Source organism: Stegodyphus dumicola, chromosome 1, assembly GCF_044657685.1.
Source record: "Stegodyphus dumicola isolate Sdum_Otavi_A_Nest chromosome 1, ASM4465768v1".
NCBI lineage: Eukaryota > Metazoa > Arthropoda > Arachnida > Araneae > Eresidae > Stegodyphus > Stegodyphus dumicola.
In genome coordinates this window covers 140,254,848-140,270,219 of record NC_140768.1, presented here as the reverse complement: position 1 = coordinate 140,270,219, position 15,372 = coordinate 140,254,848, and the positions used below count along the sequence as shown (strand labels likewise).

Genomic DNA, 15,372 nt, shown 5'->3' with positions numbered 1-15,372 from the left:
TTAGCGGATCCAGAATTTTATATATCAGAGAAAGTAATCCTGTTGCTCAGCACAGAGGTTTTTTATGATATGTTACGAGCTGGCAGAAAAGGATCAAGATGCAGTGCGATTCCTGTTTGTGGAAAACACACAATTAAATGATCTAAAACTAGCGACATATAGATTCAAGCACGTAAATTTTGGGAAAGTCTGTTTTTGTTGGCTGCAACAATTAAAGAACACATTAGAAAATATTGAGATGAGCAGCCAGATGTATTTAAAATATTGAATTCTTGTGTTTATGTTGATGATTTTATTACTGGACAGGACAGTATAGATGAGGCTCTAAGCTTATTGCGTAAGGCTAAACAAATTATGAGTGCAGCAAATATGAACTTGCGTAAATGGGTATCCAATGATCCTGAGCTGATGAGAAAATGGGAAAAAGAAGATTTCGAGATCCATCCACATAAAATCAATGACTCAAACGACACACTTAAGATCTTGGGATACTAATGAAGACAGTCTGAGTATAGACACAGACAGTTTGATGGAATTCCTCAAGAATAAGCATAATACGAAACGATTCATCTGGAAAACTGCCGGGAAGATTTTTGATCCCTTTGGGTTAATAACTCCATTTACTGTTAGACTTAAATTCTTGCTACAAGAACTTTGGGTTCGAAAATTGACATGGGATGATGAACTACCTACAGATATCTGTCAAGAGTGGGCAAAGTGGTGTTGTGAGTGTCATCATTTAAGTAAAAATGTCATGTTGCACCTGTGAAAAGAATTACGTTACCTCGTCTTGAATTACTTGGTGCATTACTAGCAGCTCATTTAGGTTTTGGAGTGAAAAAATTGCTCGATCAAAAGAAATCTTCGAGAATATTTTATTGGACTGATGCCAAAATAGTGCTATGCTGGATTAAAGGTACCAGTACCAAATGGGAAATCTTTCATCGCCAACAGAGTTAACGAGCTTAGGAAGTTAACACAGCCGACAAAGTGCTTCTATTGTTCAACAAAAGAGAACCCAGCAGAAGTTATGACGTGTGGTGTTCAAATTGACTTTCTTGTGAACTGTTCCAAATGGTGGTCATGTTGCCAACCATAATTAGCTATCAAAGTTTTGTTTACAAAAGGAAAAGTAAACAAATCTTTGATAGCTAATACAATCTCAGAATGCAGTGCTAAACTCATTTTATTATTTAATCAGATATCTTTTCTTAGGTTCATCATCATTTATGTAACCTTTTAGGGAAAGAAGTATAAATTTATAAAAATATTCGAGTTTATTTGATTGTGATTTGGATTTTGGGTGTTTCGACAGTGTTGTGTATTCTTATTTTTTACTTATTTATTATCTTGCATATTATAATTCTATTCTGCACTTTTGTTTAATTGAATTAGTTGCCACTTATTTATTAGTGATTATTTTGTACATTATATGGTACACTTTGTGATTCTGAATTAACATTTGAATTTTAAAGGAAGTTTAATTAAAAGTAAAGATATGTCACCTGATGGGCCTTCGCAACATATTCAGAATTGGGTAATTTTCAATTGTTCTGTGCCATTCTGCAATATTCTTGAAGCTTCTGAAAAGTGCATTTTCAAAGTACCAAGAACTCCCTTTAATTTTAAAGTTTTAGAAGTTCTAGGCAATCCTATAAATATTACGTTTCAAAAACTGGTTTAGTGAATTCAGTGATTTGATTCAGAAGTGCATGATTATGATTGATTTTCAGCTTTTCTCTGAGAGTGCTTTTGCTGATCAGTGACACTCCTCATGTTTAAAGAATTTGCCTTATCTCTTTTTCTACTTGAACTATTTATAATTGTTTACCTTGCATGAGGTTTATTTGTTTCAATAAAGTAAAAGTCCTTTCCTGTTCAGCTAGAGTAGTTATTAAGGAATATTCATGAACCTGCACTTTGCAACAACTGGTGCCCAAATTGTGGATCTTTTTGAATGCCTACAATGATGAAGACGGACACACAGCTGAAAGAATTTGTGGGCATGAATACTTTAACCCCTTAATGCACTTGACTGTGTCAGACACGGGCAAAAGTTACCAGCAAATTTGCACATGGCCATGCCTCACACAAACGATCTTGTATCTCCCGTTATTTTATTTCTAATGCTCATCTAAGATCCGTTCTAGTAAAAATAGATAGGTTAGCTTATAATTAAAGTTATTTAACATAGATGGCACCACTATGCAGCATTTTTCTTATATAAACCATGCGGTCCATTTCGATTATTAGCCTGTAAGTTTGTTGGGAATATTCTGTTATAAGCAGTTGTTTGGTGTAAGATAATATATCAATTTTTATGGATAAATTACCTTTTCGAAGCATGGTATGACTTTGTACCATACCATGCTTCATGGTATACCATATCAAACTGAATTTTTAGCCATTCTTATGCTTTAAGTATGACATTTTGATTTTAATATTTTGAAATTCAAAATAAACATGTAATCAAATTATTTACACTTTGTATAATGAATGAAAACTCACAACTGAAATTTCAAAAAATAGCATACACTATACCTATATATTCATTTTTTATCAAAACAAAAATTCGATCATTTTTTACCAGTTTTTCCGAAAAAAAAACTCATACTGTAAGGGGTTAAGCAACAACCACGAATATTAAGAACAAGGCAGTTGCAAATAATGCCAAAATTAAGAGCAAGAGATGTAAGTGGAGCTAAATTGAAAGAGATATCTGCTGTTCCTAGATCATGAACTCCATACAAGCAAATGCTGAAATGTTGCATTAAAAGTAACTTCTTTAGTTCTTTTTTTTTTAGAAGAAGAGGTATTTATTTAATCTTCCTCCTTTTTTTTTTTTATTTCAAAATAATATCGTTATGTATGTAATTGTATCTAAAAAATATAAAACTTTGTATTCAATCATTTTTAATATACGACTATATTTTAGTCTGTGATTTATGAACAAACAATCCAGATTAAAGTATACGTTAGAAAGGAAAAGATGTATACGAATCTCAGAAAGACATGACTTCTAAACCACAAAATTTACTAATCTGCAGAAATACTTGTCCCAAGATTTGCCTGTTATAATTCTATTGTATTTATATATGAGATAAAATGAGCAACGCTAATTATTGATAGTTCATCAGTTTCTAGCAATTTAAATATTATTTTGAATTTTTTAAACTTAAATTCTTAAAATGGATACATTCACACAATAACACACTTTTGAAAACTGAAATTCTTAAGAATCAGTCAGACACACAAGGAAAAACAAATATTTATAAAAAACTGAAATTAATACAAAATATTGAAGTTAAAAATCATATAGATACAAAATCTTATTAGATAATTCCCCAGACTTTCGATCATTTAATCCTGTATAACATTTTTCTTTGCATACGATGTTGAAGTTCTCCTCTTCTAATCATCAGGTACAATACTTTGTAAATAGCTCTTTCTGGATATTTCTGGAAGATAAGAAAAATGAATTACCACTTATGAATTTAAATAATAGAACAATGACTGATCTATTTTTATTAGCAAATAAATAAACTAATTATTACAGGATTTAAAAGGAGCCATGACTAATAAAGGCTTCTTAAATGTGAAAAAGCACCAAGCTGAATATAATGTGGTAATTAAATAATGAGAAACATATATACAGATCAGGGTTTTTGATGAGATGTTGTAAGGACTCGCATTACAATGTTAGAATGATAAGAAAAATTACAGAACTTTATCAAAAGAATGAATAACAAAAGCCTATTGTAAAACTTGCATATTATTAGTTTTGAATTCTTCTCCCACTGTACTGTATTGCTTACTGCTCTTTTTTCTCCCCTTTATTGCCATTGTCTTAAGACTGTTCTGTTTATAAGTCAGAAATAAACAGAAAATTTTGCCCAACAAGTTGGGAAGTTAACTTATTGATGAGAAAAGCATGCTGCTTCAAAGAATTCTTGCTTTTGGGCTTGCAATTACAAAAAACCACATTTAATTCCACTTTAACATTTTACTGTGCAAAAAATGACACTGAATTTGCACAAAGCTCTTAAATACCCAGCATATGGACAGTTCATGATATCTGAAAGCCTCATGCTAATGTTACAAATGGATCAAATTATACCAAATTTCTTAATCAGAATTTTAACTTGTTTTCCCCCCAAAAAAGCCCTTTTTTCTCAATGCCACTATTAGATTATTACACAGTCTACATAAATATTCATCTCCTTATATATTACTATATTGTTATAACATTCTTAGATGGATTTCATGAAACTTCATAGTTTCCAAATCAAAAAAATCAAATAACTTTTCACTAATCATTGGTCGGTCCCCCTCCCTGGGATGGATTTTATGGCTTAGCATTTGCTAAAATATTAAGAAGCAACTATCCTGTTTCTTCAAGAAGCAGACAAAAAAGATCGTGTTCAAATAACCATCTTGTGAAATCAAAATGTGACTCATAGCTGAAACAGCTGTGCAGTCTTTGCTTATGTCAAGAAGAAAATTATGTCTGAATGCAATTGAGATTTGTGAACAAATGTCTGCATAAGATGAATACAAGTTGATTGGAGTAACTCTAGAAGAGAGCCATATGCCTGTTATTCTTGTTATCTTGTCATAAAATCAAAACTAATGCTAAAAAATTAGTGGATATTGATGAAAACTTATTCAGAAAAAGAAAACAAAACAAGCACAGGCTGTGTTCGTCCCCCCACATAGGGTTTTTGAAGGATTTTACCACAAAATTAGAGAATGTTCCTTATTCTTGTTAACAGTCTTTCAATTTTACCTAGTACTGAGCCAGACATATAGAGAAAGAAACTAGCAAAAATGTGAAAATATGGCATCAATAATGCATGTTATGGCTGTAACAAAAATCTACCACCCTAACTTATTGCTTTCTGATGTTGTAAATCAATATATTGTCTGACTATATGCAATGACATTTTCATATGGCATTTCTTTGGTAAAAACTAAAACTGCTATAACTTACCTGTTTCAAAAAGTCTTGCACAATACTGAACTCTGAAACTTGTGAACCAATAGCAAAACGTTTTTTTAATTGTTTTTCTATCCGCAGAAGCATCTGGTGTTCCTCTTCTGTAGTAAAACCTTCTGCACCAGCAAGGTCACCTGAATGAGCAGCATCAAGAGTTGATACTTGAAATAAACGCATTGCTTCATCAACATGTCTATCAGTAGCAAAAGGCTGAAGTTCCATTTTTGCTAATGATTCAGATATTCGAATAATGGCCTCCAATTGTCTAAAACATCAAATGAATAACTTAATGTAATGTTTTATGACAAAGTGAATTAATCACAAGAGATAAATATACTTAAAAATTAGAATTTTCTGCATGTGATAATAAAAATAATTTACTATTAATTAAAAAGATGACAGAAATTTTTATTTTGAGCTTCAGAAGGAACTTTATTTGGTAAGACATTCAAATGTTAGTTTTATATAGTACATATAATGTTTTAACAACTTCACAGTTTGCCCTGAGACAAACTTGATGATTTGAAAAGTGTTGGTAGTAGCTTTAACAAATTTTAATAATTCAAATAATATCAAAAGACCAATGACCATCTTAAATACCCAAATAATTGTTTAAAATATGTACCATATATCCCAGCATATAGCACACACCTATAATTTCAAACTATATATTTTTTATTTTTAAGTATATTTGCCTTACAACATGCACCCTTTTCTTTATGAAGAAACCCGAATGATACATGCGTCATGCTCTTATCTTTTATCAATCAAAGACTTCCCCCAGGCTTTCAACAATTGTATACTGAATTAACATGTGATAAGAGGAACAACATGTCTGTGGGGGGGGGAGTGCTTGAGGGAGTAAATAATTTTGCAAAAAGGGTGGGTTTTATTTAATGTATGTATGCACAAGAATGTTATTCTAGCATTTCGAGTAAAGGGGGACATAATTTGGAGTGAGAATGCATGTCCTGCATGAATGTTTGATATAATAATAAGAAAAACATTGATATGAAAAGAACAAAAACGTTCAAATAAAAACAATAGGTCATGAAAAATCTTACCCCAGCGTAGAGCTCTCCTACTAAGTGGATGATACAAAATTAAAACCCATGGTTATTTTTAGAACAAAGACAAAGCTGACATGTAATTTCAAAAATGGTACTTTCCTTCATATTCACAAGATAGAATGGAGGTACAGTGTAAAATTGTAGATAAGAAATGTTTGGCAAAGGCATCCTATTGCCTTAAAGAATCCGAAGTATTTTAGTTAGGGACACGAATAATATGAATAAGTTGATGAAAAAGTGTAATGCAGATATGGCAGTTATTCCAAGCAGATTAACACCATTAGTTCAGTCTTTAGTTATGTATATCAATAAATAATTAAAATAAAATTTAAAACAACAGTGGAATATGTGGATGTTAGAAGCTGAAAAAACATTTACAAAAGGAGGTTAAATGTGTCATGCCAGTCCAAAAATAGTGTGTGGCGGATAATAAAAGCATGGAATGAAATTAAACCCAACATATTTCAAAAGTCATTTGAAAAATAGTACATCTAACAAACTACATGGAATGAAAGATGATTATTTATTTATGGACCAGAGTAACAATGATAGTAAAGATGAAACATTATGTTATCACATGTTAGTCGATTAAAAAAAAATTCAAGTTCATAAGGCGTAATTTCTTTTAGATATATCTTTTCTTTTCTAAGGTATGTATATTCATAAGGTAGGTCATTACATTTAGGTACATTCAGAAATCTAATTTTTGTACACTTATCTTTTCCTTTTTTTTTAAATCCATCACTTTTATATGCATCATACGAGGGTTGGAACTTTAATAGTGGCAACACAGCTGAAAAAAACGCTACGCAACAAAACCAAAGAATATCGCGTATACCACATGTGAACTACATACCTACCTTACCTCTCAGCAAAAAGACTTGTCCTGCCTACGTAATGTGCATGCGGAGTGACACGAAGAACGGATCCTTGTATTAGCTGGCAGTCTAAAGTAAGTGTTGTCAGGATGTTTTCAAAACAAGAACAATGATGTTGGATAAAAATTGAATGTGCCAGAGGTCGTATAGCACGACAGTGTCATCAAGGGCTTTAAGAGGCTTGTGGGGAATCTGCATTGCCTTAGAGAACCGTAGCAAGATGGGTGAAAGCATTCAATGAAGGACGCCAAAATGTGGCAGATATGCTGCAGCCAGGTTGTCCAAGTGTCAGCGATGCAGACGTGCAAGCTGTTGCCGCACTAATGGACAGTGATTGCCGCCAAACAATTCGTCAGCTGGCCGGACAAACAGAATTAGCGCATACGACTGTGCTGCACATTCTGAAGAAACGCCTGTCCATGAGAAAAATTGCTTCACGATGGGTTCCACATCAATTGACGGAAATGCAGAAATGGCTACGATACGATGCTGCCCGAACCCACCTGGAGCGCTGTGAGCGCAAGGAGATGCTTTTTTACGCCGTATCATTACGCTGGATGAGACTTGGGCCCGATCATACCAGCCAGAACTGAAACGCCAATCAAACAAGTGCCGTCATCATGGGTCACCACGACGTTCGAATTTTCATCAGAACCCCAGCAATGTGAAAGTTATGGTGATTGTCGTGTACGACTGTGATGGTGTCATCCTAACGCATACCTTCATACTTTGCATACTGCTCATTTTTGGTGCACGATTTCTGACCAGCTTTGAGAAAAAAACGGCGACACTTTCTGCAGAACGCTCCTCTCATTTTGCATAACAATGCTTGGCTGCATGCAGCGCAAGCTGTGACTGATTTGTTCAAGCGATGGGGCTGGGAAGTGCTTTACCATCCACCATACTCCCCAGACCTAAGCCCTTGTGACTATGACTTAATTCTTAAGATCAAGGAACCACTTCGTGGCACTCGCTTCCAAACTGTTCCTGAGATTCTTGCGGCAGTAGACCGGTCCATTCAAACTATCAACAAAACAGGCGTTGCTACAGGTATTCTGCGACTTCCACATCGTTGGAAACGGGTTGTACACAATGCTGGCGACCATATTGAAGGACTGTAAAACATGGTGACATGAATCACTTTTGTATTCCTTGTAAATAAATAGTTGCCAGTATTAAAGTTCCAACCCTCGTATAACATATATTCATAAATTTCAATTTTATTTTTGTATTAAAAGTGCACATTAAACACAATATGTAGTACATCTAGTGTTATAACAGCTTTAAATGGTATTAAAATCTTGTAACTTAAATAATTTAAATAGATGAACATTAAGGTATTTGTGAATGGCAATATTTGAAACCAGACTCGAGTGCCAAGTGCGACTCTCGCGCGAAGAATGTAATTTATTTTTAAATGCTAGAATATGTTTTCTTTTTTTGTTTGTATGTTGCAATTTTTGAGTGTTAAATAAAAGTTATTGCTGTGTTCCATCATTGGAGTTGCTTCATATCGCGAAAGAAGTATTACAGTCTTAATTATTTTGGAGGCACCGGCGAGATCGAATAATCGTGCGTATTTTTATTTTATTAGTTCATCACTGAACATAATATTAGTGATACCAGATTATTACTTCCTGTTCATATAGAATTGCTTTATTTTATTAGTTCATCACTGAACGCAATATTAGTGATACCAGATTATTACTTCCTGTTAATAATAAATTTTCTTATTTTATTACCGTATTTGATATTATATTTAATATTCATTTTAGTTGTCCAGACGGTAGATATATATATTGCTCTATGTTATTATTCTTATTTTAATCACAATTAATGTGGTAGAGAGAATGAACTTCATATAATTTAAATATTTAATTTTTGAGCTATTTTGAGGAAATATAAGGAACACAGTGTTCGTTAATTTTAAACATAGAAACAATGCCTTACTTAAGAAGAGCTCGTAAGGAAGATTTGCAAAATCTCGCGGCTGAACTGGGAGTTCACGTGACTGCAGATTTGAAAATAGTTGATTTAAAACAGAAAATTGTTGAAAGTAGAGATTATAATGAAGTCTTCGTCAAAGGAGTCTTAGACACAATAATAGAAGAACGGAGAGAGAGGGAGGAAAGGGAAAGAGAAGAAAGGAAAGAGAGGGAGGAATGGAAAAGAGAAGAACGTAGGAGACAGGAAGAAGCAGAAGAGCGGAGAAGGAACGAACAGTATGAATTAGAGAGATTAAGACTTGAAGCAGAGACAAAGTCAGTTGATAGATCAGTTGCTAGATTTGATGGTGAGACGAAGTCTCAAAATACCGGACAGAACCGGCCGAAAACGGAGCTGCGTCACCTTATGCAGAAATTCGATGACAAGAAAGGAGATATCAGTCTATATTTGCTATTGTTTGAAAGGCAAGCAGAATGGGCTAAAATTGATAAAGAAGAATTTTTATCACATTTACTAGGACTACTTCCTTACGAAGTAACCCAGTTAATAGCTAGAGAACCCTCCGATAAAGCTAAAGACTATGAACACATGAAAAATTTATTGTTAAGACGGTTTAAATAAGCCCGGAAAAGTTTAGGCAGAAATTTATGAAACATCAAAAGAGTACCGAATCCACATGGGTGGATTTCAATTATGAAATAGAAAATTATTGCAAAGAATGGGTGACTGGTCTAGGAGTTAAGACTTTTGATCAGTTGCTAGATTTGATGGTGATTGACCAACTTAAACGTCGAGTTCCTCCTGAAATTCGAGATCATTTTCTTGATGAGTGGGTAGAGATGATTTCATCTAAAAAATTACCTGAAAAACTTGATGCCTATGAAAATGTTTGCGGAAACTTTCAAAAAAGGCCTGTAGTGGATAGGCAGAAAGAAAGATACAATGCACTAACTCAAGGTAAATTGAGTTCAGATAATAAAATTAAAAATGAAAAAAAAAATTGTCATCAGGATTTAATTCGCAAAGCTAGTTTCATAGACCTAGAAGTCCACGTCCAGATGATAAATATGAAAAACGAAAAACGCCACAATGCTATCAGTGTGGGTCCTATCAACATTTAAGACCCCAATGTCCAAAACTTAAGAATAGTACTGAATCTCCTGCTAATCTTAACAGAATTAGTGCAAAACCAGAGGGTAAATTTCTATTACCTTATACTAGTATGGGTTACGTAAATGGTCATAAAATTCCTATAATAAGGGATTCAGGTGCTAGTATTGATATAGTTTGTCGCAAATACATCACGCCGGAAAAGCTGGCAGGTGAAAATGTGTGGGTGCAACAGCCATTATATTTGAATCCAACCTGTTTACCATTGGCTGAGATCGAACCAAATTGCGATCTTGGGCGAGTAATAACTAAGGCTGCCATTATTAGAAACGAACTCGACAAAGGAAGGTATTTATTAGGCAATCGAACTTTTGCACTGTTGAATAAACAAGGAAAGGAACCTGATAGTTGTCCTCACCAGGTTAATGCTGTCTCTACCAGAGCTCAAAAGAAAAGAGAAATAGCTGAAGAGAAGATCTTCGAACCGATGAAGGAAAAAAATAAAGCATCCAGAGATGTTTTTGAAGAAGAAGATAATTTACTGGAGCTAAATTCGGAAGATGAAACTCTCATGAAACTGGTAAACATTGACTCAGAAGAAATTGCACAACTTCAACTTGCTGATGAGGAACTGTCTAAAATCATCCAAGAAGTTAAAGAAGGTACATGCAAAAATGAGAACTATAGTCTGACAAGAAAAGAGCTTTTAGTTAAAAAAACGACGGATAAAATGGGCTTTGAAAGACAGCTTGTCGTTATACCTGAAAAACTCAAGCCGTCAATTATAAAGATGTGCCACGAAGGAACTTCTGGTCATTTGGGTGTCAAAAAGACCAAAGACAGACTTACTAGATATTTTTACTGGACGAGGTGTTACAAAGAAACTGAAGATTTTGTAAGAACCTGTGATGCTTGTCAGCGTGCTGGAAAGGAAATGACAAAAAGAAAGCTCCAATGACATTAGTACCAGTAATTTCCGAAATATTCACTAAAATAAATGTTGATGCCGTTGGTCCGCTACCTATTTCAAAGACTGGAAAAAAATATATTATTACGGCTCTGTGTATGTCGTCCAAATATCCAGATGCTGTTGCGGTGACAGACATTTCTTCGCCATCTGTGATTGATGCTTTCTTACAGATTTTCAGTCGTATGGGTTTCCCAAAAGTGATCCAAACAGATCAGGGGACCTCTTTCGTCAGTGCTTTGACAGAGGAATTTTTGAAGCGTTTCGACATTAAAAATGTAAGAAGTTCTGTGTATCATCCGCAGAGTAATCCCATTGAGCGATTCCATAGAACGCTAAAAAGGGTGTTAAGAGTCGTATGTATAGGAGCGACTTCGGATTGGGAGAATTATCTACCATCAGTTCTTTTTGCTCTCAGAACAGTCACACACGAAAGCACTGGTTTTACACCAGCAGAATTAGTTCATGGCAAAAACCTACGAACGCCAGTCACTTTACTTTATGAGCAGTGGCTAGAACCGATTGAAGAAAGTAATAATGTTGTCAGTTACGTTTTCGAATTTATTAATCGAATGAAGAAATGCCAAGAACTTGCTGTGGAAAACATGAAAGAAGCTCAACAAAGGAGAAAAACATGGTACGATCGAAATGCAGTGAAAAGAGAATTTGCTAGAGGAGATTTAGTTCTTGTTTTATCAACGAATCATCAAAATAAACTAGAAGTACAGTGGAAAGGACCTGGAAAAATAGAGCAGAAAATTTCAGAAACCAATTATATTGCAAGTTTCGAGGAACAAAATGAGCCAAATCAAGTATATCACATTAACATGCTTAAACCATATTATAAAAGACCAGAAATGATTAATATGACAACTGAAGCGGAAGGAGACTTAGAAATGGACATTCCTCATTTACCTTCCAATCCAAGTATATTAAATTTCTCAGACATCATAGAGGAGAATGAACTCGAGAAAAGGTTGAAATCCGAGCAAATAGAAGATTTACGAAAGATTTTATGGAAATATTCTGGTGGTTTTTCAAATAATCCTGGACTAACAAACTTAGTTTGTCACGATATTGAGCTATTAAATAACGAACCAATACAAATAAAGCCATACAGACTGTCACCCCAACAGACTGAAATTCTCAAAAGGGAAATCCAAAAATGCTCGATCTTAAAATTATAGAGCCAGGAGAATCGGACTATACATCTCCCATGATTTTGATAGAATCTTCATCAAAGGATCCTCGGCCTTGTATTGATTATCGTAAACTCAATGCTGTTACTAAAACTGAATACTATCCTTTGCCTAATATTGAAGAACGTATCGAAACTGTATTTATCTAGAGGCTACTGGCAAATTCCGTTAACAGAAAGAGCCCCAAGACATGCAACATTTGTAACTAGTTTTGGAAGTTTCAGGCCTCTACGTTTACCCTTTGTATTAAAAAATGCCCCCTATTTTTTTAGCAAAGTTATGACTAAAGTCCTGGCTGGATGCGAAGGCTTCGCTGTACCATACCTGGATGACATTGCCATTTACTCAGAAAACTGGGAAGAACACCTTAAAAACTTAACTTCTGTTCTAGAGAAAATACAGAAAGCAAATTTACGACTAAAACCATCAAAATGTAAATTTGCACAAGATCAAGTGAGATACCTAGGTCATGTTGTGGGACAAGGACAACGAACCCCGGGTGAAGAAAAAATCCTAGCTGTAAAGGAGTATCCTACACCTAAAACCAAAACAGAAGTACGTGCTATCTTAAGACTGGTAGGGTATTATCGCCAGTACATACCAAGATTTTCGGAAATTGCTTCACCCCTCACGGACGCTTTGAAGGGGGTAACAAAAAAAGGAAATATACAATGGTCTGAAATATGTGACAAAGCTTTTAAAAATTTAAAAGAGTTGCTATGCAAGAAACCAATTCTGTATGCTCCCGACTTTGATAAAAGATTTATTATACAAACCAATGCCTCAGACAATGGCATGGGTATAGTACTATGATAATTAGATGATGAACAACGTGAACATCCTATCTTGTATATAAGCAAAAAATTTACTAAGTTTGAAAAGAATTATTGTACTACTGAAAAGGAGTGCACTGCTATCATCTACGCTATCAAGAAACTGCATTTTTATCTGGATGGTCAGCAAGAATTCTTGATTCACACTGATCATAATCCTTTGGTCTGGCTACAATCCAACGCCAAATGCAACTCTAGATTGATGCGCTGGGCACTCTCATTACAACCTTATGATTTTAAGGTCATTCATCGCAAAGGATCTTTGCACAAGAACGTAGATGTTCTGAGTAGAATTAAGTAATGTAATAACTCTTAGTGTACGTAACCACGTTCAGAATGTATGATTATTTAATGTATGATCAACTGATGTATTTGAACGTTCTCCATTTTTTTCTTTTTAAATGTGGTGTAAAAGTATTTGTTTAAAACTTTAAATTTTTGGCCTGAAATTTGGAAACTTATGAGAGAAGTTACCTTTTCTCTTTAAGCAAATGAGCAAGCCGAGCTTATTAAACTGTCAAATTTTACAGAACTTTTCCCTTCGGAAAAAGTCTCTCCATTGGGGGAGAGGTTGTAACAGCTTTAAATAGTATTAAAATCTTGTAGTTTAAATAATTTAAATACATGAACATTAGGGTATTTGTGAATGGCAATATTTGAAACCAGATTCGAGTGCCACGTGCGACTCTCGCGCGAAGAATGCAATTTATTTTTAAATGTTAGAATATGTTTTCTTTTTTTTGTTTGTATGTCACCATTTTTGAGTGTTAAATAAAAGTTATTGCTGTGTTCCATCATTGGAGTTGCTTCATATCGCCAAAGAAGTATTACAGTGTGCTATATTAGGGTTTAAAGCTAGTTCAAACCTACTGACAACACATTTCACTTTTTCTTCAACATTTGGGACAGGCAGTAAAGTGGTTAAATTAGGAATGAGTACAGTGAAACCAGTTAATTAAACTGGCGCTTTTGTACTGAATTTTTTAAAATTAAATTGGATATTTCATTATCTGGTATTCAAAACATTAAACCTATAAATGTGGCATAATAAAAACCCAATAATTCTAAAATAAATACATTATTAATGATTTAAAATTTATTCACTATATCATGTTATTTAACTTGATTATAAACAGTTATGGAATAATTATAATTATTTAAATTATAAATGATAATCGCAAGTATAATTTTATTACCATGATTACTTTGTTAATGTTATTGATTATAAAATAAACATTTTGAGCTAAAATTTCTACTTAAATGTTAATTGTACACTCATTAAAACTGAAATCGTTTTATGAAATTATCCAGGAACCTTACTAAATTATTATGTGAAATACATTTAATTTATTAAGGAAGATATTTTAAGGATAATTTTAACGGAATTACAATTAAAATTGTGGTTAAAAAACTAACTATTATTACCTACCAAATACCTTACTTATTTCTCCTTTACGAATATTGGATTCATGTTTCTTAATGAAAAGTTTTAATGCTGTCTCATGTTTTAGTGTCTCATTGTATGTAAGATGATATGGACAAAGAATATTGTAAATCCTCAAAAAATTAAATTGAAAAGTGTTTTTAATAAACAAATTAATTTATTGATTTGTTAAAAAATAACCTGAAAGTTAAACTTATAGAGAATATCACCAATTTTTTACTTGCCAGAGAAAAAAAGATTATTATTTCTGTTTGTAACATAAAAATGTTATTAATAATGTCAAAGGAATTTGTTCAAAAGACTTTGTCAATAATTTCTCAAAGTGGTTCTATCAAATACAATATATTTCAAATAACTAAATTCATAAATAAGAACTAGCCTTTACCAACTGATGATCATAAGAAAAAAATGCAGGTATTTTTTGTTTGTTTGTTTAGCATAATGGCATACATTGACATGATAAAGTAAGGATAAAAGTTTTATTAATAAATCATAGAGCTGAAATCAGACTTATCAAGAAAATTAGAATGCTAAAGAATACAGACTTGCCTCATTCAATTTCGAATGTGAAACAAGTTGGCTACATCAATCAAATTTACAGGAAATAACATCTTTCTAAAGTCTATTATTATTAAAGGTGAAAAATTGTCATTGGCACAAAAAAAATCTATAATGCAAAAGAGTTTTTTTTAATAATTTAACTTCAAAATAATGCATGTAGATGTCAAGGAAAAGGACTGAAGGGGTTAGATATAGGTAATATTTCAATTTGACAATAGTTATTATTCAGAAAAATGTGACTCAGAGATACTTTAAAAGAGACATTTAGTCTCCAATTTCGTGTAAGTGAAACAGAATTCCTAAACTCTGCTTCAAGATTTCTTCAATTACAACATTAGTATAAGGGATTTAACAAAATATAGAAAGC

General features: G+C 33.2%; 1 protein-coding gene across 1 annotated transcript in view; it reads right to left on the bottom strand.

Moving 5' to 3' along the window:
- Window positions 1–3,250: 3,250 nt before the first annotated feature.
- Window positions 3,251–15,372, bottom strand: part of Mcm5 (Minichromosome maintenance 5) — a 71,710-nt gene continuing 59,588 nt past the window's right edge. The window contains exons 14-15 of the mRNA XM_085821421.1: window positions 4,991–5,261; window positions 3,251–3,458 (exon numbers count right to left, since the gene is read on the bottom strand). Of these exons, the coding sequence (XP_085677547.1) occupies window positions 3,357–3,458; window positions 4,991–5,261 (373 nt within the window). The 3' untranslated portion in view covers window positions 3,251–3,356. The remainder of the gene's footprint in view (window positions 3,459–4,990; window positions 5,262–15,372) is intronic.